The sequence below is a fragment of the Oncorhynchus masou genome, chromosome 6 (assembly GCF_036934945.1).
Source record: "Oncorhynchus masou masou isolate Uvic2021 chromosome 6, UVic_Omas_1.1, whole genome shotgun sequence".
In the NCBI taxonomy this organism is placed as follows: domain Eukaryota; kingdom Metazoa; phylum Chordata; class Actinopteri; order Salmoniformes; family Salmonidae; genus Oncorhynchus; species Oncorhynchus masou.
In genome coordinates, this window is record NC_088217.1 from 14,189,216 (window position 1) to 14,214,284 (window position 25,069).

Sequence of the window (25,069 nt, forward strand, 5' to 3'; positions counted from 1 at the left end):
GTACAGTTAGATAGCAACAAAAACTGTACCACAGAAGCACAGAATAAGTTAGAGGAAAAACAAAAAGAAATGGAGGAACTTATTCAAGAAAGATACAGTGTAATATATTATAAAAATAAAGCGAACTGGGTGGAATATGAGGAAAAATGCACCAAATTATTTTTCAATCTTCAATATAGAAATGCTACCAAAAAATGTATTAAAACTTGTTACAAATGATGGAATCACGCATAATTAATTTAATGATATTTTGAAAGAGGAAGTAAAGTACTTTAAGAATATGTTTTTGTTTCAGTCTCCTCCATCTCCACTAACTGAAACTAATTGTATGGATTTTTTTCCTCATAATAATGTAAAATTAATATCTGTACAGAAAGACTCAAGTGAAGGCCAAATTACAGAGGAGGAACTTCTTGGTGCAATTGGGGCCTTTGAGGATGGGAAAACTCCAGGGCTGGATGGCATACCAGTTGAAGTATACAAAACGTTTTTTTGATATACTCAGAGGACCATTATCATCATGTTTTAACCACTCCTATATAAATGGTAGATTATCAGACACGCAACAAGAAGGTCTGATATCATTATTACTGAAACAGGACCCAAGTGGTATATATAAAGATCCAGTCCATTTAAAAAAAATGGAGACCTCTTACACTTCAGTGTTGCAATGCAAAAATCCTAGCAAAGTGCAAGTGCTTAGAATTAAAAAGGTATTGTCATATTATTCATCCTAATCAGACAGGTTTTGTACATGGACAATACATTGGAGATAATATAAGACTGGAAGTACTGGAAACAATAGAATACTATGAAATATCAGGGATACCAGGCCTGGTTTTCATAGCTGATTTTGAAAAGGCTTTTGATAAAGTACAACTGGAGTTTATATACAAATGCCTAGAATATTTTAATTTTGGGGAATCTCTTATAAAATGGGTTAAAATTATGTATAGTAAACCTAGGTGTAAAATAGTAAATAATGGCTACATCTCAGAAAGTTTTAAACTATCTATAGGAGTAAAACAAGGTTGTCCACTATTGGCATATCCATTTATTATTGATATCGAAATGTTAGCTGTTGAAATGAGATAAAACAATAATATTAAGGGATTAGAAATCCGTGGCTTAAAAACAAAGGTAAATTTTCTCACTCCAGTAAATTTGTATAGAAATTTTGCAAAAATAGATAAGCTCTTGCTACCATGGAAAGGAAAATAACTGTCTATTTGTAGAAAAATCCCCCTGATTAACTTTAGTCATATCACAGTTTACCTATTTGCTTATGGTTTTGCCTACACCTAGTGAACTGCTTTTTAAATTATATGAACAAAAAAATATTCCATTTTATTTATAATGGCAAGCCAGACAAAATTAAAAGGGCCTATTTGTATAACGAATATGAATTTGGAGGGCAGAAATGATTAAATATTAAATAGATTTTATTTTTTATTTTACCTTTATTTAACTAGGCAAGTTAGTTAAGAACAAATTCTTATTTTCAATGACGGCCTAGGAACAGTGGGTTAACTGCCTGTTCAGGGGCAGAACAACAGATTTGTACCTTGTCAGCTCGGGGATTTGAACTTGCAACCTTTCTGTTACTAGTCCAACACTAACCACTAGGCTACCCTGCCACCCCATTAGACCTCTCATACAACAGTTATACTTAAATCCAAACTGGTTCTCTAGTAAATTGTTAAGAAGAATGTCTCATCCTATGTTCAAGAATTACCTTTTTCCCTTAATTCAGATTACACCTGCTCACTTTCGGTTGTTTGAAAAGGAAATAATCTCCAAAATATGATTATTTTTTTAAACAAGCCTCAGAAAGTTGGTTGCAATTTCAGTTTAATCCACCTGAAAAGACAGAACAAATAATACAACAAATAGTGGTTAAACTCAAATATACTAATTTATTTAAAAAAAAAAAAAATTGTTTGAGGGAAATGTTTTTAAAAAAAGGTATAATTTTAGTGAATGATATCATAAATAGGACTGGTGGAGTTGTCACACATACAGCTAACACAGACATATGGAAATGAGGAGGCAGTCATTAGATAATTTATTTTGGTATTGTCCATATGTAGCTCGTTTTTGGTCACAGGTCCAGGAATGGCTGAAGAATTGCAACATTTGCCTAGAACTATCGCTGCAGATCGCAATACTAGGTGATTTGAAAAGCCATAGTCAATCAATCAAAATAATAATTATTATTTTAGCAAAAAAATATATTTTCAATTTGCAATCTATAAAAGCTATGAGAACAGAAAAGGTTCAATACTTTTGTGAAGCATCCCTGCACAGTTGAAAAATATATGGCCAATAGAAATCCAAAATGGATGATGTTGAGAGATAGATGGGAGGGGTTGAATGGAGCTGAAGGGAGGGACTAATAGCAAGATAACCAATGCAAAACATACGGGGTCTGTAAAATGTTTATAGATTCAGAACTTTTGTGAAATAGCACAGTTACAAATAGAAATCAAATTGGATGGATATCAGAAATAGAGGAAGGACTAAAAACAAACAAAATATAACTATTGTAAAATAGATTGTGTCTGTAAAATGTGTATAAGATGTATAAACTGAAGGTAGAAGCCTAAGTGTTATTGTTCATTAGTTTACTCCAGTTGGAGGAAGGGTGGTAGAGTTTGCAGGGAATAATAAAGGTATATTCTTATATAGGTATGTATATCTATATAGGTATGTGTATGTATATGTGTGTATACAGTGAGGGGAAAAAAGTATTTGATCCCCTGATGATTTTGTACATTTGCCCACTAACAAAAAAAATGATCCGTCTATAATTTTAATGGTAAGTTTATTTGAACAGTGAGACAGAATAACAACAAAAAAATCCAGAAAAACACATGTCAAAAATGTTATGAATTGATTTGCATTTTAATGAGGGAAATAAGTATTTGACCCCCTCTCAATCAGAAAGATTTCTGGCTCCCAGGTGTCTTTTATACAGGCAACGATCTGAGATTAGAATCACACTCTTTAGGTCCTGGAGTGGCCTAGTCAGTCTCCAGACCTTAATCCCACAGAAAATCTGTGAAAAGAGCTGAAGGTTCGAGTTGCCAAACGTCAGCCTCAAAACCTTAATGACTTGGAGAAGATCAGCAAAGAGGAGTGGGACAAAATCCCTCCTGAGATGTGTGCAAACATGGGGTCCAACGACAAGAAACATCTGACCTCTGATTGCCAACAAGGGTTTTGCCACCAAGTACTAAGTCATGTTTTGCAGAGGGGTCAAATACTTATTTCCCTCATTAAAAAATAAATTTATAACATTTTTGACATTAAAATTATAGACTGATAATTTCTTTGTCAGTGGGCAAACGTACAAAATCAGCAGGGGATCAAATACATTCAGTGAGGGGAAAAAAGTATGTATGCATGCGTGTATGTATATGGATACATATATTAACCCAAAAAATATGGGGGATTGGAAATAATGCAGACAATTAAATGAATGGACGCAAAAAAAAAAATCCGCAAAATTAAGCTGATTCACCCCGTAAAAAAAAAAAAACCCGAGACTAACAGACTAATGCCGACTAGATTAACACTGCCTATACTAACAGACTAATGCCGACTAGACTAACACTGCCTAGACTAACGCCGACTAGACTAACACTGCCTAGAATAACAGACTAATGCCGATTAGACTAACACTTCCAAGACTAACAGACTAATGCTGCCTAGACTAACATACTAATGCCGACTAGACTAACACTGCCTATACTAACAGACTAATGCCGACTAGACTAACACTGCCTAGACTAACGCCGACTAGACTAACACTGCCTAGACTAACAGACTAATGCCGACTAGACTAACACTGCCTAGACTAATGCCGATTAGACTAACACTGCCTAGACTAACAGACTAATGCTGCCTATACTAACAGACTAATGCCGACTAGACTAACACTGCCTAGACTAACAAATTAATGCCGACTAGACTAACACTGCCTATACTAACAGACTAATGCCGACTAGACTAACACTGCCTATACGAACAGACTAATGCCGACTAGACTAACACTGCCTAGACTAACAGACTAATGCCGACTAGACTAACACTGCCTAGACTAACAGACTAATGCCGACTAGACTAACACTGCCTAGACTAACAGACTAATGCCGACTAGACTAACACTGCCAAGACTAACGCCGACGAGACTAACACTGCCTAGACTAACAGACAAATGCTGCTTAGACTAACAAATTAATGCCGACTAGACTAAGAACATTTTTCTACTGACTGCAAAATGAGTGATAAATTGTCAAGTCTATCTATTAGCGGTTGAGAGGTGGTTTGAAATATGAAATTGAAGTGTCAACAGCTATTCATAAATATTTTTGAATGACTACCTCATGGTGAAGTTATTAATTACACTTTGGATGGTGTATCAATACACCCAGTCACTACAAAGACACAGGTGTTGTTCCTAACTCAGATACCGGAGTTCTGCTCAGGGCTGTGATGGGAGAAAACTGAGGATGAATCATCAACATTGTAGTTACTCCACAATATTAACCTAACTGACAGAGTGAAAAGGAAGCCTGTACAGAATACAAATATTCCAAAACATGCATCCTGTTTGCAACAGGGCACTAAATACTGCAATAAATGTGGCAAAGCAATGAACATTTTGTCCTGAATACAAAGTGTTATGTTTGGGGCAAATCCAAAACCTCACCGAGTACCACTCTCCATATTTTCAACCATAGTGGTGGCTGCATCGTGTTATGGTTAAGCTTGTAACTGTTAAGTACTGGGGAGTTGCACCGCTGCAAAATGCATACAGGGGAAAACACTGCAAACTTAAAGCTCACATTAGCACGATGCAGGATATACAGCATGGGGATATATCGCAGGGTACATACAGAAGGCTATATAGGGCATGCAGTCAACTCCACACACACACATTAAAACCCATGAATGACGCTAAAGACCCCCTACCTACATACACACACACGCCGCTAAAGACCCCCTACCTACATACACGCCGCTAAAGACCCCCTACCTACATACACACACGCCGCTAAAGACCCCCTACCTACATACACACACACGCCGCTAAAGACCCCCTACCTACATACACACACACACACGCCGCTAAAGACCCCCTACCTACATACACACACACACACGCCGCTAAAGACCCCTACCTACATACACACACACACACACGCCGCTAAAGACCCCTACCTACATACACACACACACACATGCCGCTAAAGACCCTCTACCTACATACACACACACACGCATGCCGCTAAAGACCCCCTACCTACATACACACACACACGCCGCTAAAGACCCCTACCTATACACACACACACACGCCGCTAAAGACCCCCTACCTACATACACACACACACACGCCGCTAAAGACCCCCTACCTACATACACACACACACACACACGCCGCTAAAGACCCCCTACCTACATACACACACACACACGCCCGCTAAAGACCCCCTACCTACATACACACACACACACACGCCGCTAAACACCCTCTACCTACATACACACACACACGCATGCCGCTAAAGACCCCCTACCTACATACACACAAACACGCCGCTAAAGACCCCCTACCTATATACACACACACACGACTAAAGACCCCCTACCTACATACACACACACACACGCCGCTAAAGACCCCCTACCTACACACACACACACACACGCCCCCCCCTACCTACATACACACACACACACGCCGCTAAAGACCCCTACCTACATACACACACACATGCCGCTAAAGACCCCCTACCTACATACACACACACATGCCGCTAAAGACCCCCTACCTACATACACACACATGCCGCTAAAGACCCCCTACCTACATACACACACACATGCCGCTAAAGACCCCCTACCTACATACACACACACACACATGCCGCTAAAGACCCCCTACCTACATACACACACGCCGCTAAAGACCCCCTACCTACATACACACACACACACACATGCCGCTAAAGACCCCCTACCTACATACACACACACACACACATGCCGCTAAAGACCCCCTACCTACATACACACACACACACACACATGCCGCTAAAGACCCCCTACCTACATACACACACACACATGCCGCTAAAGACCCCCTACCTACATACACACACACACATGCCGCTAAAGACCCCTACCTACATACACACACATGCCGCTAAAGACCCCTACCTACATACACACACATGCCGCTAAAGACCCCTACCTACATACACACACATGCCGCTAAAGACCCCCTACCTACATACACACACATGCCGCTAAAGACCCCCTACCTACATACACACACACATGCCGCTAAAGACCCCCTACCTACATACACACACATGCGGCTAAAGACCCCTTACCTACATACATGCACATGACGCTAAAGACCCCCTACCTACATATATACACATGACGCTAAAGACCCCCTACCTACATATATACACATGACGCTAAAGATCCCCTACCATATACATAAAAACCCCTACCTACATACACATGCCGCTAAAGACCCCCTACCTGCATACACATGACACTAAAGACCCCCTACCTGCATATAACGACCCCCCTTACCTACATATACACATAAAGACCCCTTACCTACATATACACATGACCCCTACCTACATATACACATGACGCTAAAGACCCCTACCTACATACACATGACGCTAAAGACCCCTACCTACATACACGACTAAAGACCCCCTACCTACATACACATGACGCTAAAGACCCCCTACCTACATACACATGACGCTAAAGACCCCCTACCTACATATACACATGACGCTAAAGACCCCTACCTACATACACATGACGCTAAAGACCCCCTACCTACATATACACATGACGCTAAAGACCCCCTACCTACATACACATGACGCTAAAGACCTAACCAAACCTACATATACACATGACGCTAAAGACCCCCTACCTACATATACACATGACGCTAAAGACCCCCTACCTACATACACACACACGCCGCTAAAGACCCCCTACCTACATACACACGCCCCTAAAGACCCCTACCTACATACACACACACACACGCCGCTAAAGACCCCCTACCTACATACACACACGCCGCTAAAGACCCCCTACCTACACACACACACACATGCCGCTAAAGACCCCTACCTACATACACACACACATGCCGCTAAAGACCCCTACCTACATACACACACACATGCCGCTAAAGACCCCCTACCTACATACACACACACATGCCGCTAAAGACCCCCTACCTACATACACACACACATGCATGCTAAAGACCCCTACCTACATACACACACACACACATGCCGCTAAAGACCCCTACCTACATACACACACACACACACATGCCGCTAAAGACCCCCTACCTACATACACACACACACACATGCCGCTAAAGACCCCCTACCTACATACACACACACACATGCCGCTAAAGACCCCCTACCTACATACACACACACACATGCCGCTAAAGACCCCCTACCTACATACACACACACACATGCCGCTAAAGACCCCCTACCTACATACACACACACACATGCCGCTAAAGACCCCTACCTACATACACACACACATGCCGCTAAAGACCCCCTACCTACATACACACACACACATGCCGCTAAAGACCCCCTACCTACATACACACACACACATGCCGCTAAAGACCCCCTACCTACATACACACACATGCCGCTAAAGACCCCCTACCTACATACACACACATGCCGCTAAAGACCCCCTACCTACATACACACACATGCGGCTAAAGACCCCTTACCTACATACATGCACATGACGCTAAAGACCCCCTACCTACATATATACACATGACGCTAAAGACCCCCTACCTACATATATACACGACGCTAAAGATCCCCTACTTACATATACACATGACACTAAAAACCCCTACCTACATACACATGCCGCTAAAGACCCCCTACCTGCATACACATGACACTAAAGACCCCCTACCTGCATATACACGACGCTAAAGACCCCTTACCTACATATACACGACGCTAAAGACCCCTTACCTACATATACACATGACGCTAAAGAACCCTACCTACATATACACATGACGCTAAAGACCCCCTACCTACATACACGCTAAAGACCCCCTACCTACATACACATGACGCTAAAGACCCCCTACTTACATACACATGACGCTAAAGACCCCCTACCTACATACACATGACGCTAAAGACCCCTACCTACATATACACATGACGCTAAAGACCCCTACCTACATATATACACATGACGCTAAAGACCCCCTACCTACATATACACATGACGCTAAAGACCCCCTACCTACATACACATGACGCTAAAGACCCCTACCTACATACACATGACGCTAAAGACCCCTACCTACATACACATGACGCTAAAGACCTAACCAAACCTACATATACACATGACGCTAAAGACCCCCTACCTACATATACACATGACGCTAAAGACCCCTACCTACATACACACACACGCCGCTAAAGACCCCCTACCTACATACACATGATGCTAAAGACCCCCTACCTACATATACACATGACGCTAAAGACCCCTACCTACATATACACATGATGCTAAAGACCCCCTACCTACATATACACATGACGCTAAAGACCCCCTACCTATATACACATGACGCTAAAGACCCCCTACCTACATATACACATGACGCTAAAGACCCCCTACCTACATATACACATGACGCTAAAGACCTAACCAAACCTACATGTACATATTACCTCATTCAATCACCCCAACTACCTCACACCCCAGTACACTGACTCAGTACTCCTTGTATATAGCCTGTATAAAGCTTCATTATTGTTATTTTGTGTTACTAGTTTCTTTTGATCTAATTGTTAATTGTCATACTTTAACTGCATTGTTGGGAAAGGGCTCGTAAGTCAGCATTTCACAGTAAGGTCTACACTTGTTGTATTCGGCGCATGTGACAAATACAATTGGATATGAAGACGAACACATGCGCACATTTTCGATGGACAGGCTGGTCAGGGCTGTCGGATTGATTGGGAGCGTTCTTTTTTACTTGCTCATGATACACATCTGGTTAGGAGCCTAGTCCACTTACCCCGGTGGCAGTGGGCCGTTGCTGACAGGGCCGAGTTGGGGGAGCCCTCCGGCTGGGGGTGCCCCAATGGCTTCCGGTCCGCTGGTGTTGGCTGCCTGTGGGGGTTCTGCGCCGTTCTCCGGAGGGGGGTCTGAGGAGGAGCCGTCTGAAGCCGGGGGCTCGCTCACGTCGCTGGGAGTGGAGCTGCTAGAGGACGCTGGAGGAGAAAAGGTTAGCTATGGTCTTGGGGTGGAGCTGCTGGAGGAGGTTCGACGAGACAGAGGAGAATAGTTAGCTGCGGTTGCTAGTTGGAGACGGTATAGACGAAGGAGAGGTTAGCTGTGGTCGCTAGTAGGAGATGCTAATGAGAAGCTGCTAAATAAGGCTAATGCTTTTAGACTGCATATCTGTGTTGAATAGCATATCTGGACTGCACTTCATTAAATTCCACAACATGGCTTGAATAGTGAGTGAAATGAAAACATGAACGTTTCATTACATGAGAAGGCAATAGATGGACCTGGCATTAACACATCAACACACGAAAGGAATTTCTTTCAATAGTTCTGTCAGACACCTCTATGGTTATCTATTGTATTACTATAGTATTGTTGTGGTATTTTGTATTGTATTATTATGGAATTGCTAGGGTATGTCTAGGGCCTTTCTATGGGATTTCTTAGCGTGGTGCCCACCTGGGGAGGCGGCTGGTCTGCGAGGGGTGGGTGGAGGAGGACGAGCAGGTCTGGGGGGGCGTGTGGACTTGGAGCCCCCTGGGGATGGGGCGGGAGACCCCGTGCAGTTGATCTCGTGGCCATTGGGGATGATCACCCAGTCCTCTGTAGAGTCACTGGAAGGTGACGTGTCTCTGCTGGACCTGGCGGGTATGACATCACCAAAAGTCTAAATAAATTGCATGCAGCACACAGTCAATTACTTTTTGTTTGCCGTTTTGGCTGGAGGTAGTGCCTCCTACTTTTTGGTGGTCAAAACGTTTTATCTACTACTGCTACCACTGCTACCATCATCATTACTACTACTACCACCACTGCTACTGCTACCATCATCATTACTACTACTACCACCACCCCCACTAGTACTCTTATTTTACAATACACACATACCTAGACGATCACATCACTGACATCAGCAAACATAACACTACAAAAATAAATCTAATCAAAAAACATTTATGAACACAATATAAGTATTTACATACTGTCAAGAGTTATCATGAAAAAGAAAAAATGTCCACCCCCTTCTTCCTTACCAAGAAAGTACATTGTTTAGGATCAATAATTGATCCTAAAGTCCTTTGATAAGATCTTTGCAATCAGCAAGCAGTTCTCTGGACATCCCAGTGCCGAGACAGTTGCAATGTTTTTTGTAAAACGATATATTAATATTGGGAAAAATGCAATTAACATTGATTTAAACTTGACATATCGGTGCCCATCTCTAGTATTCACAATGGACAGAAGATATGCTAGTGTGACTGAGTAATATCATAAAAGTATTTTGCCGACACACTAAATCCCCCCCCCCTCCCAAAAGCCAAGTATTCACTCAGAGAACTTAGAAGACATACAATATAGTATTATTAAAACATGATACCTGTTGCCTCCATCTTCGTTCTGCCTCACATCCCTGTTGGGAGCAGTAGCTGCTGAAAAAGAAAACCATCAACATCAAGCATTCAAACCCACACAGAATAAAACTCATCTAGTGAAATGTATTAATCACATCATCCTCAATTGGGATCGGCGTGACTACTTGAGTACTCAAAGGTTTGTACTCAAAATGTACAAATGCAACTATTTAGCAGGTTATATTTATAAGCATTGACAAAATGAACAACAAAAAAATGTGCTTATTGCTTGTGGAGTACGTCAAGTGCAGTAGTCAAATGATGTACAATGTCCTTTTCAGTTGCATCCGAAAAAAACTGTAATTGGAATAACCAATAGTATACACCAAACATTTTTGCCTCAAACACCGACACCTTACCCTGCCCATCCCTAATCCTCACCATAGTCTCTCTCTGCAGAGGCAAAGGTCTCTGGGTCCACCTGCACGCCATCCAGACAGATGGACAGGTCTCCCACCACGTCTGTGTTGTCCTGGTCTGAACACAGCTGTAAGATCTGCACCACCTCAGAGACTGACAGACACACAGAAAGACAGACACACGCGTAGATGCTAGTTTATAAACATGGATGGATCTAGCCTTGGTGTATCCCGTCTATTATCAGAAATAGATGGATGGATCTAGCCTTGGTGTATCCCGTCTAATATCAGAAATAGATGGATGGATCTAGCCTTGGTGCATCCCGTCTAATATCAGAAATAGATGGATGGATCTAGCCTTGGTGCATCCCGTCTAATATCAGAAATAGATGGATGGATCTAGCCTTGGTGCATCCCGTCTAATATCAGAAATAGATGGATGGATCTAGCCTTGGTGCATCCCGTCTAATATCAGAAATAGATGGATGGATCTAGCCTTGGTGCATCCCGTCTAATATCAGAAATAGATGGATGGATCTAGCCTTGGTGCATACCGTCTAATATCAGAAATAGATGGATGGATCTAGCCTTGGTGCATCCCGTCTAATATCAGAAATAGATGGATGGATCTAGCCTTGGTGCATCCCGTCTAATATCAGAAATAGATGGATGGATCTAGCCTTGGTGCATCCCGTCTAATATCAGAAATAGATGGATGGATCTAGCCTTGGTGCATCCCGTCTAATATCAGAAATAGATGGATGGATCTAGCCTTGGTGCATCCCGTCTAATATCAGAAATAGATGGATGGATCTAGCCTTGGTGCATCCCGTCTAATATCAGAAATAGATGGATGGATCTAGCCTTGGTGTATCCCGTCTAATATCAGAAATAGATGGATGGATCTAGCCTTGGTGTATCCCGTCTAATATCAGAAATAGATGGATGGATCTAGCCTTGGTGTATCCCGTCTAATATCAGAAATAGATGGATGGATCTAGCCTTGGTGTATCCCGTCTAATATCAGAAATAGATGGATGGATCTAGCCTTGGTGTATCCCGTCTAATATCAGAAATAGATGGATGGATCTAGCCTTGGTGTATCCCGTCTAATATCAGAAATAGATGGATGGATCTAGCCTTGGTGTATCCCGTCTAATATCAGAAATAGATGGATGGATCTAGCCTTGGTGTATCCCGTCTAATATCAGAAATAGATGGATGGATCTAGCCTTGGTGTATCCCGTCTAATATCAGAAATAGATGGATGGATCTAGCCTTGGTGTATCCCGTCTAATATCAGAAATAGATGGATGGATCTAGCCTTGGAGTATCCCGTCTAATATCAGAAATAGATGGATGGATCTAGCCTTGGTGTATCCCGTCTAATATCAGAAATAGATGGATGGATCTAGCCTTGGTGTATCCCGTCTAATATCAGAAATAGATGGATGGATCTAGCCTTGGTGTATCCCGTCTAATATCAGAAATAGATGGATGGATCTAGCCTTGGTGTATCCCGTCTAATATCAGAAATAGAACTTGTGGTCCTGAAAAGCGATGGCTGGGAATAACATGCACGATATGCATGTATTGACCATCTACACAGAGTATAGCAAACATTAGCAACACCTTCCTAATATTGAGTTGCACCCCCTTTTACCACCAGACCAGCCTCAATTCGTTGAGGCATAGACTCTACAAGGTGTCAAAAGAGTTCTACAGGGATGCTGGCCCATGTTGACTCCAATGCTTCCCAGTTAGCTGCATATCCTTTGGGCGGTGGGCCATTCTTGATAAACACAGGAAATGGCTGAGTGTGACAAACTGGTGCGCTTGGCACCTATTACCATATCCCGTTCAAAGGCACTTCAATCTTTTGTCTTGCCCATTGACCCTCTGAATGGCACACAATCCATGTCTCAATAGTTTCAAGACTTAAAAAACCTTCTTTAACCTCTCTGATTGAAGTGGATTTAACCTACATAGGAGGTGCACTTCTGTGTGTCTTTGACCCCTGATTGTAGTGCAGGAATTCATGAATATATCACATGGTCAGCACGTCGACCATGACTGAAAGGACTCATTCTATTGGCAAAGTAAGCCCATTTACGTGCTTGAGTTAAAAGTCAAGAGCCGCCTCCAATTCCGGCTGCTGAGGCGAGAGCCGCCTCCAATTCCGGCTGCTGAGGCGAGAGCCGCCTCCAATTCCGGCTGCTGAGGCGAGAGCCGCCTCCAATTCCGGCTGCTGAGGCGAGAGCCGCCTCCAATTCCGGCTGCTGAGGCGAGAGCCGCCTCCAATTCCGGCTGCTGAGGCGAGAGCCGTCTCACAAAGAATACCAGACATGAAGTAGTGGATTAGAGCAGGAGTGTTAAACTCTTTCATGGAGGGCAGAGTGTACTGGTTGTTGTTAGTTATTTTCAATGCGTGACCAATTAAGACCTAGGTGAGAGGAGTTCTTAACTTTAGAAAACTTTGTGATCAGATGCCCATACACAGTCCTTAGCCGTGGTGTATTGGCCATATACCACAAACCCCTGAGGTGACTTATTGCTATTATAAACTGGTTATCAACGTAATTAGAGCAGGAAAAACACATGGTTGTGTCATACCCTGGGTATACCACAGCTGTCAGTCAATCAGCATTCATGGTTCAAACCACCCAGTTTATAAATATATATTTATATCAGAGGGATTGGGAAAAAAGCAGAAGACACATTTCTATCTAGTATGGATTCATAAAGTACACCTAGTATGGATTCATAAAGTACACCTAGTATGGATTCATAAAGTACACCTAGTATGGATTCATAAAGTACACCTAGTATGGATTCATAAAGTACACCTAGTATGGATTAATAAAGTACACCTAGTATGGATTCATAAAGTACACCTAGTATGGATTAATAAAGTATAGTATGGATTAATAAAGTACACTTATGGATTACACTGTATCTTAAATAAAGGTATGGATTAATAAAGTGTATCTTAAAGGTGATAATTGGGAGCAAATTCAGTGCACGGGACACTTGTGAAATATTCTATTCAAGTGAGAGAGACTGTCATTTCTTCAAACAATTATCTTTAAACAATATCGATTATTTATTGCAATAATGAAACCAGTCAGCCCAACAGCAGAGCAACCTAACTGAAAATGAAAAAAACTGATACTATATAGGACCAAAAATTGCTTAGTCCAACTGGTTCCATCTCCCACAAGCCACCATGGTTATCTACACAGGATGGTGTTTTACCCCCAACCCGGCTTATTTTCCCAGATGCCAGTAAGAAGAGACAATGAGGCATTGTTCTAAACTCTTCCAGGCTCTCTATCACGGGTCACACACACGTCATCTTGTCTATGGAACGCCCGCGTTTAGGTTTTTATCACCATCTCTAGCAGACTAACTGCAGGAAGATAGAGTGGAAAGCATCTCTTTACAGAAACACAGAATTAAACAGAACAGAAATGTCTTCCTATTAATATCAAACAAACCAGGTAAACGGCATTTTTCTATCACACACTCGTTTTACCTATATTCAGTTACCAGCCACAGAACTGCTGCTATTTTTCTACTATTTCTTCAACTTCCTTCAAATTGAAATAACAAAATTGCACTATCCCTTTAAGATTAGAGTTACAGTACAACATACACAAAAGTATGTGGACATCCCATCAAATTAGTGGATTAAGCTATTTCAACCACACCCATTGCTGGCAGGTGTATACAATCGAGCACACAGTCATGCAATCTCCATAGACAAACATTGGCAGTAGAATGGCCTCGCTGAAGAGCTCAGTGACTTTCAAAGTGGCACCGTCATAGGATGCCACGTTTCCAACAAGACAGTTCTTCAAATGTCTGCCCTGCTAGAGCTTCCCTGGTCAACTGTAAGTGCTGTTATTATGAATTGGAAATGTCTAGGAACAACGGCACAGCCCAAAGTGGTAGGCTACACAAACTCACAGAATGGGACCGTTGAGTGCTGAAGGGCGGAAAAAATAATCTGTCCTCGGTTGCAAAACTTACTACAGAGTTCCAAACTTCCTCTGGAAACAACGTCAGCACAATAACTGTTTGTCAGCAGCTTCATGAAATGGGTTTCCATGGCTGAGCAGCCACACACAAGCCTAAGATCACCATGTGCACAATGCAGAGCGTCAGCTGGAGTGGTGTGAAGCTCGCCGCCATTGGACTCTGGAGCAGTGGAAACCAACTCCATATCAATGACCATGATTTTGGAATGAGATATTCGACGAGCAAGTGTCCACATACTTTTGGTCATGTAGTGTATAGTAAGAAGTGGCGTGAATGAGAGCCACCGCTTGCTCCTCATCTCCCTAGAGTGCAGTGGCACGCATCAGTTATATTCCAGAGGACTATTTGTAAATATGACAACCACTTACTGCAAAGCTCTTGTATATGTTGTTATACACTTTTCCGCTATCAAAAAGTCACAGAGATTTCATATAATTACATTTAATAATACATTTAATACACATTTAATACTGCTCCGTGCCTCATCAGGAGAAGAGAATGAACTCACGTTTCATATCATTGGACTTGAGGGTTTCACTCATGTCCAATGTGGCCACGCCCAATAGGAAGTCGGCCTTCAGCGTCTGATGACTCCATACCCGGAAAATGAGCTTACTGAAAGGTGTGACAATTCTGTGTAGAGGGTGGAAAACATTTCTTTACGGTTTCACTACTGTACTTAGTAAGGCTATACAACAATAGACGAGGAGACGACATGCAATTCTTGGTGACAGGGCTAAACCATTACACTATTTTAAAGGAATGAGTTAACCACATAAACAATAACGAGATCACCTTGGGCCAGATACGGATCACACCTACGGACTAAGAAGCACTTTCCATGGAGAATCTGAGCGTATTAGTCCAAGACTAGGAATGAGAAATGCACTATAGGCCTATATGCAAAATGAATATACATGCAAATAGAAATGTCAGAGGTAGGCCTTAAAAATGGTCAAAAACTCCAGCCAGCCATGTCAAAGTATGTTCTCTCTGCTACCGCACGGCAAGAAGTCCCAGAGCGCCAAGTTGGGACCTGAACAGCTTCTACCCTCAAGCCTTAAGACTGCTGAACAGTCCATCAAAATGTCTACCCGGACTATCTGCACTGACCTCCGGAATTGTGTTATATGTATATATTATTTTGCATTGACATTCTTGCACTGGCTCTATACACACACTACATAAACACACACATAAAGACATGCATATTGACACCACACACACAAGTTTATTATGTATCCCATTGCCTTGTCACTTTATCCCTAACTACTTGTACATATTACCTCAACTACCTTGTACCCCTGCACAGTGACTCGATTACTGGTACTCCTTGTATATAGCCTCTTTACTGTTATTTTATTATGTTAATACTTCGATTTTGTTAGCTAATCTTGTTTTACTACATTGTTGGGAAAGGGCTCATAATTAAGCATTTCATGGTCAAGTCCACACCTGTTGTATTCGGCGCAAGTGAAAAATAACATTAGACTTGAAATGCAAATAGGTATTACCGTAGCTACTTACACTGTGAGTGACTGCTTCCATTTGGGGGTGTGGGTGTTGTTGCATTTCTCCGTCTTCTTCGACTGGTCGTCCACAGCCACCTCCACGTACGGACTGGGGCCAAACCAGTTCTTTTTGTTCTCCTTCAGTTTGGCCGACAGAACTGTATGCCATAAAATACACAAATCATGTCATGGTAAGAGATTCTAGTTAACACTGTTATAAGTCACGGAAGTTAGCCATAGAAATAAACCACAGAACGGAAGTGTGAGATCCATGTTCACATTGCCTAATTGACCCACCACTGTAGCCTAAGCACTACATCTGTTTAGAACGATTCTTTAGCCTAGTTGTTTTACTGTACATCCTACTATGTTTGTTATTGATATACATTTCAACCACTGAAAAAAATAAGAAAATAAAGTTATTCTATTCCATCTATTCCACTCATACTCTATAAATACTTGATAAATTCACAGTCTGTACCATCAGCTAGGCCTATAGAGAACAAGCACCCGCCAGTCCCATTAAAAAGCGCATTCTACAGCTTCGGGTGTCAGTGGCTTATTATTTAATTTAGGATTATTAGTAGAATCCCGATTATCTGAAACCATGATGACAGCTTCTTCCTGAGGTCTGCCACATAATGAAAAAGACAAAATAGTAAGGTCAAAACTCACCAGTGACTTGAAGTTGTGCCTTCATAGTTCAGCCATTAACACGGCAGCATGCTTTGGCTATGACATGAACTGCAAAGAAAGAAAACGTGACATCACATGTAAACATTAAGAGACAAGAAACACGGCTATAGTGCAGGTGTCCTGGTTTACATAAGGGATCGTCTATAGCACAGGTGTCCTCCTGGTTTACATAAGGCTTTATCTATAGTACAAGTTTCCTGGTTTACATCCTACTGTACCCAATGGAATGTTTAAATAGACTCCTGCACTTATGACAACACTATAACAAACCCATGGAGACTTAAGCAAAACAAGGAAGTAAAATGCTAACATTGAGCATTTTGCTGTACAGAGAGTAGCCTTGGCATGCAAATATGGCTATTCAAATGCATTGTTGATGTTCTACAATAGAGCTGGGATACTGGTTGAGAAGCCATGTGGTGGTAACTGCTAAATCAGAAGGACATGAAAAATGTAATCCCTCCTGGAATACCAGATTACATAAACTGGTACATCATGAGTCAGCGATAGTTTCAGACCCTGGTTGGTGTCAATGGTTAGCGGTTAGGCCTAGGGGCTCATAGGTAACTGAGTTACAGACTATGGGTCCCTGTAAAAAAAAAAACTATGCCATTTGGGATTATAGATGACATTATAGCCTAGATTATGTAAGCATAGGCATATGTAGGTAGCCTAATGTTGTTGAGCAGTCTAAAAGCTATTCAAATATTTTAGCTAGATTACTAACATCTCTGTCTACTCACTAAGCAGAGTTGTGTCCAAAGCAGAGCCAAGATAATTCAAGCAAGTAGATTTAATTTAGGTTCAGGAAACCTGATTTTGTACATAATAAGAAATGAAAATGTAGGTAGTTCCTCGGCGTACACATCACAGACAAACTGAATTGGTCCACCCACACAGACAGCATCGTGAAGGCGGCGCAGCAGCGCCCCTTCAACCTCAGGAGGCTAAAGAAATTCGGCTTGTCACCAAAAGCACTCACAAACTTCTACAGATGCACAATCGAGAGCATCCTGTTGGGCTGGATCACCGCCTGGTACGGCAACTGCTCCGCCCACAACCGTAAGGCTCTCCAGAGGGTAGTGAGGTCTGCAAAACACATCACCGGGGGCAAACTACCTGCCCTCCAGGACACCTACACCACCCGATGTCACAGGAAGGCCATAAAGATCATCAAGGACAACAACCACCCGAGCCATTGCCTGTTCACCCCGCTATCGTCCAGAAGGCGAGGTCAGTACAGGTGCATCAAAGCTGGGACAGAGAGACTGAAAAACAGCTTCTATCTCAAGGCCATTAGACTGTTAAACAGCCACCACTAACATTGAGTGGCTGCTGCCAACACACTGACTCAATACTCGATACCATCTACTGCATCTTGCCTATGCCGCTCTGTACCATCACTCATTCATATCTTTATGTACATCATCTTTATCCCTTTACACTTGTGTGTATAAGGTAGTAGTTTTGGAATTGTTAGGTTAGATTACTCGTTGGTTATTACTGCATTGTCGGAACTAGAAGCACAAGCACTTCACTACACTCGCATTAACATCTACTAACCATGTGTATGTGACAAATACATTTGATTTGAAATGCATGTGACTTTCTAAGGCAATTGTCAGATGTAGCCTTCTCATCGAGGGTTGGCCAGTTTGGTCATCTGCACGGTGTAACCATGTAAAACCAGTGTAAACTTGCAATCTGCTAACTGTGTCAACAAGTTAATTCATGTCTAATAATATAGCATAGGTACTGTCCACACCACTGAAACAAGAAACAATCATTGCAAAGTAAAAACAACAACAATTGTTTTACCTTTACCAAGGCAGGCCGGTTAAAAACGAGTTCTCATTTACAACTGCGACTTGGCCAAGATAGAGCAAAGCAGTGCGACAAAACAACACAGAGTAACAAACAAATGTACAGTCAATAACACAATAGAAAAATATATGTACAGTGTGTGCAAATGTAGAAGAGTAGGGAGGTAAGGCAATAAATAGGCCATAGAGGCAAAATAATTACAATTTAGCATTTACACTGGAGTGATAGACATGCAGATGATGTGCAAGTAGAGATACTGGGGTGCAAAAGAGCAAGATGATAAGTAACAATATGGGGATGAGGTAGTTGGGTGTGCCATTTACACATTGGCTGTGTAGAGGTACAGTATAACATAATTATACTGGTGCATAGAGTTGTATGGTTTGTTTAACTTTGCAATCATTCGTTTTTGATTGGCATACATTTTAAAGTAAAAAATCTGAGTCTGCATCTGTTACAATGGAATTGCCTTAAAGCAGGTTGGAGCAGTCTAAAAATATCTTATATCTGCTAATCATCAATGCAGTGATCGCAAATTGAAAATAATGTAGGAAAACAATGACAAATGTATAGGATATTGCAATATAACCCACATGCTTTAGACTAAATGTTAATGCCTGTTTGATAACATGTTTGGAATGACAATGGGTCCCACAGGGACCAGAACAAGATCGTCTCAAAATAGGGCTGTCCCCCTCACCTCATTTATTTACTAGCTACTGTAACCTGATTAATTGCTTGATTCAAGGCAATGACTCTTCCCTTGGTTTCTTAACTACCCCACAACCACAGTCAATTAAGTCAAGCTCAGAAGCTACCTCAAATTCCATAACTGCAAACAGTAAATCTGACATTACATAAATCAGCTAGCTACTGCTCTTATAAACTCAAATGCTGACTAGTACATTTGCTAGGTATTGTTTGTTTTAGGGAATCGGTAGCCAGCTTGCTAGCTAATCCAAGTTTTTGTGCAAGGTCTAATATGGTTGTATTTTGCTAGCTAGCTAATGTTAGCTATCTACGTTAAGTAGTAAAAGTATTTTAGCTACCTAGCTGCCCTGTACGTAGCTAGCTATTCTTTCAATACTTTCAAAAATCATAAAGGTAGCTACCACAATTTATAAATGACTTCTACATGGAAAGGGAGCGACATAAATGGGAAATGGTGAGAGAAAATTGACAGGGAAGATTTCAATAACAATCCCAGGACGCTGTAGGGAGGCCAAACAACTTACCTAGCTAAATCCACATAGCAGCTAGCTATAACAACTCTGGTAGCTATCTAGCTGTTGGCTTCACAACATAAAACAATCACTAGTTAACTACACTCTTGATGTACATAACTATCTTAATAATTAACTACTTGGTCAGTAGGATGTGTCGTGAAGGTTTGCTCAGGTTTGCTCGCTTTGAATATCGACGTCACTTAGGGTAGCTAACGTTAGCTACCCTATCTAACCATCTACGGATATCTTTGAAAATTGACAATTCCTCCATATAAAACGATTGGATTACATCTTACCCATATCAGAGGGCAACAAATGTTTCTGTAAATGTCCTTCTTACGCCCACCAAGGAATGTGGATGGTAAACAACGTCTCAGAAAAACTAAAAAGCTGTATGACAAGTACCACTCGGTCTGAATTTCTTCCTGACCGTGTCATGTGACTAACGTCAGGCTGCGTCTAGAAACCACAGACAGAAGGGGTAACCCCATATACGTCACGGTTGCTATAAAACGGAAGGTTCCGTTTAGAACGTTTTCTCATCACCAAATATGGTACTGAGAGGAAGTCTTGTCGCGAGTACTGGTAAACTGAGGATGGAACTAGGTGATACTGGGCCAACATTCTGCTAATTTTCTCATATATGAAACATCTGATCTCAATGCACAGTGCACTACGTTTTATAGACATGACACTTTGCCAAAGTTTGAAACAATTGCGTTGTTTGGAGTGCAACGTCGAATTGAGTTTCTACACATGCGCACTTCACAGATAAGGCGTTCCCCTTCTGAAATATATAAATACATAATTCAACGAGCCAATGGGATCTCGCTAGCTTGTGCTTGGCCTGTTTTCCCACAAAATGCTTAATTTGCTTCCGCTGTAAACGACACAGGTTAACTATCTTGGGTCAGTTATAAATATCTTTGACGTAGTAGGCCAAGTCTATAGACAGGAATAGTAAGGGCGTCTTTTTGTAGGCACTTATTCCGCTATGGTTCTTTGGACAATGCCTATGAATAAAATTAATGGTGTTTTTGTAATGTTTTTAGATAAACGCCGAAAATAAGTTATGTGGTAAACACAGGCTTATGAGAGCTTATACGTTTTGTTCTATGAGATTATCTTCATCAGCTAACTACCCTTTCAGAATTTGTAAGATGTTTTTGTAATAATAAAAACAAACGATAAAGCCTTCATAATTCATAAAGGTAATGTTAACTGACTGCTATTATCTCATAGAACAAAACGTATAAGATCTCCGAAGCCTGTGTTCACCTCAGACCTTATTTTCGGCGTTAATTCCAACCTCCTATGGTAATTTATTTCAGGGTTTTAGGAGTACAAGCTGGCCTGCTCTATTGCATTTTATTTAAGGGGCCGTTCGCCATCGCAGCCGACTTTAAAGGAGAGTTGGGACTGAATGATCTACAGATCTTGCAACCCTAAATAACTATTCAATATTTTTGTCGATTAGTCAGTCACAATTTAACCATGATACATCAAGGTTGTGATGCCCTCGAGCACCAATCATTTCAAGAAATTTGAGATTCCCTCCCAAAATATAAATACCAAAAAATATTTTGATACATTGAAACAAAATGTTGTGGGAGATTTTAAAAACTGTGTGAGTGTGTGACAGGGCACAGACCATAGTTTTAGTTAGTGTTTCCCCTGGGACTAGGGATGAACATGTAAAATGTATAAAATAGCTTTCGTCACCAAAAGTCCAGTGCAGAGTTTGTGAGGTGTTTGCTGTGCAAGTGTATTTGTGTGAGAGCAACCATTTTAAGGGCTGTCTTGAAGATAATTGTTTGGTTATCAATTGTAATAAGAATGTAGGCTATGTGTTGAGCTTAATCACCAATGTTAGTTTATTAAAGTTTGACAGTATTCACTGTTATCTATATTAAACACTTTTTTCTCTTTTATCTCCCCATTGTTATGTAGCGACCTTTGACCTAACACCTAGTGACCTTGTCAAGAGGTTCGGACCTCTTGGTGTAGCAGTTGAGGTGTTGGCTAGAAAGTTACTTGAACTGGGTTTGAGTACAGGTTGGGGCTATCCCCTGAATTCATTACATTGGAAGCAGAAGCAGGATGGTGCCTGTGACATCATTAGAGAGGCTTATTCACAAGAAGGATTTGGAATAGAGAAGAGTGGGGATATGTTCTGCCAAAGGAAGGGGGTAATGTTTTTAATGTAACCTTTATTTAACTAGGCAAGTCAGTTAAGAACAAATTCTTATTTACAATGATGGCCTACCCCGACCAAATCTAGGCAATGCTGGGCCAATTGTGTGCCGCACTATAGGACTCCCAATCACGGTCGGATGCGATACACTGAGATGCGGTGCCTTAGACCGCTGCTCCACTCAGGAGCCTGAGTAATGTAGCAACCTTAATCCAAAACATAAGGACCTCATCATGAGGTCAGGACCTTTTGGTTTAAAAGGTTAAGGTGTTAGCTTGAGAGTTTCCGGACCTGGGTTTGAATAACAGCCGGGGCTACCCCTGAATTTGCTGCAGTATTATTAGCTACCCTTACAAAAAAAGATTGCAGTCAGAGTCCTGCAAATTACTGCGTCCAAAATAATGCAATGTAACTGCACTTCAACTGCAGTTATTCTGAAATAACTGGATCCAAAAGACCACAGTTACTGCACCTTTTCTGCTGTTTCAAAACTGCCATCTTTTTTAAGGGTATGGCAAAGATTTTTTATAACTAACCAAAGATAGCCTGTTGTTTCCAATGGGAACAAATTATATCCTATTGCCGCGTTCTAGCATATATTTGCATATTTCCGTTTGGAAACGCCTACTCTGTGAAGTGCGCATGTAGTATAACTAAGTTCGCCCTTGCACTCCTTCTAAACAATGCAATTATTTTTTTTACTTTGGAAAAGTGTAACATCTGCAGAACTTTCTCCACTCTGTTTGTAACAGATTTTAGTTTGGGGTAACAGAAAACTGTATTGAGATCAAGGTTGCTGGATCAAAACTGTCGTTCTGCCCCTGAGCAAGACAGTTAACCCTAGTAGGCCGTCATTGTATATAAGAATTTTTTCATAACTGATTTGCCTAGTTAAATAAAGGTAAAACAAATAATTAATCAAAGAGAACATTTGCATAATGTTGACCAAAATCCTTCTCGCTCCATCTTATACTCTCGGCCATCGGGCTTCCTCTTATCACCAAATTTGGTAGTGAGTGGAAATGTCAACCGGATGCTTACATTTTAACGTCCGGTGAAATATCTGGCTCATTGTTCTGTGGGCATAGTCTATCATCACCAGCAGATGGCAATGTCAGGCACAATACATTGCTGATACACCTTTATAAGGGGAAGTGAAATAAATGTACATGCATTTCCTTTATTTTCAAGAAAATCTGTGTTTTGAGGTGAAATATGCAATTCATATTTCAATAAATGTAACCTATATGTAGAAGTAGTCCTAATTGTAATCCCATCCAACATCTGCATAGTAGGTTTATCAATTGTATTCTCTAATTTAGTTTGATATCGCCTGATTCTACTATTTTATAAGATGTATCTTGTAAAATGATGTTAATGCGCCACTTGGTATTTTTTCCTTCTCTTGCCTAGGAGGGATGCTCAACGAAGACACTGACCAATCAGCTCTCGAGAAGGTGGGTTACCTACCGCAGAAAGTTGCAGAGCGACATCACTGTTGGAGCACGGTTGCTTCGGTTTGACAGCACAGGGCGACACTTTTGAACACCCCCCCCAAAAAAACGGCATTTTCGAGCTATTAAAAGAAGCAGGTGTGTACAAGTTGGCTATACAACATCTTCCAAAATATTCAGAGATGTTGGCGTGCACGGAGATGATCACCATGTGCCTTCAGTCGGCAAAACAGAAGCACCTTCGCGCTCAGCAGCAGCCACTGCGTAGCCACGTTAATGGACTTCCAATTTTCAAAGATGTAAGTAATCTCGTCTTCGCGCTGATTGTTTCTGATAGCAGTGCGCGGATCTATCAAGAAATTGAAATTATTTATTTACCTTTGAATGGTGTACATTCATTTAGGCTACAAGCATCTATATTTAGAAAGAAGGTAGCTAAATATGCATAGTTTCCCATTTCACATACACAATACATAGCAATATTGTAAGCATGCATAACAACTATTGGGAATATTTTAAGTGTGTGTGTGTGTGTGTGTGTGTGTGTGTGTGTGTGTGTGTGTGTGTGTGTGTGTGTGTGTGTGTGTGTGTGTGAGAGAGAGAGATTGTGTGTGTGAGAGAGAGAGATTGTGTGTGTGTGTGTGTGTGTGTGTGTGTGTGTGTGTGTGAGAGAGAGAGATTGTGTGTGTGTTTGAGGGATATAGGGAGAGGTACAGCTGCTGCCTCTGCATGATAAATTAAGCCTTCTCAGCTGGAGTGATTTTTGGACTGCTGTGGGGACCCCCCCCCCCCCCCCCCCACACACACACACACACCCTGTGGTAGGACAGAAAATACTTGAGGCCAGTGTGTACAGTACTTTGCTGCAGAGATACTACTGATGCGCGGGTCAGCTGTTTGTTCAGGCACCCGCACCTGCATTTGCTAAGAACCCATCCGCAACCCCCGACTATATGTGATAAAGGGAAAATCTG

General features: G+C 41.5%; 2 protein-coding genes across 4 annotated transcripts in view; one reads left to right on the forward strand and one right to left on the reverse strand.

Moving 5' to 3' along the window:
* LOC135541388 (E3 ubiquitin-protein ligase Itchy) overlaps window positions 1-20,875 on the reverse strand; it is a 49,352-nt gene extending 28,477 nt beyond the window's left edge. Inside the window, exons 1-8 of one of the 3 annotated variants that reach the window (XM_064967595.1) lie at window positions 20,744-20,875; window positions 17,377-17,445; window positions 16,718-16,859; window positions 15,699-15,823; window positions 11,172-11,303; window positions 10,757-10,805; window positions 9,838-10,019; window positions 9,164-9,359 (exon numbers count right to left, since the gene is read on the reverse strand). In XM_064967595.1, coding sequence (XP_064823667.1) covers window positions 9,164-9,359; window positions 9,838-10,019; window positions 10,757-10,805; window positions 11,172-11,303; window positions 15,699-15,823; window positions 16,718-16,859; window positions 17,377-17,401 — 851 coding nt within the window. In that variant the 5' untranslated portion in view covers window positions 17,402-17,445; window positions 20,744-20,875. Of the gene's footprint in view, window positions 1-1,735; window positions 1,818-9,163; window positions 9,360-9,837; window positions 10,020-10,756; window positions 10,809-11,171; window positions 11,304-15,698; window positions 15,824-16,717; window positions 16,860-17,376; window positions 17,446-20,743 lie in introns of those variants that run through there. The other 2 variants (XM_064967594.1, XM_064967596.1) reach the window with 2 other exon arrangements.
* Window positions 20,876-24,081: 3,206 nt separating this feature from the next.
* Window positions 24,082-25,069, forward strand: part of necab3 (N-terminal EF-hand calcium binding protein 3) — a 58,772-nt gene continuing 57,784 nt past the window's right edge. Inside the window, exon 1 of the mRNA XM_064967149.1 lies at window positions 24,082-24,394. Within this exon, the coding sequence (XP_064823221.1) occupies window positions 24,278-24,394 (117 nt within the window). The 5' untranslated portion in view covers window positions 24,082-24,277. The remainder of the gene's footprint in view (window positions 24,395-25,069) is intronic.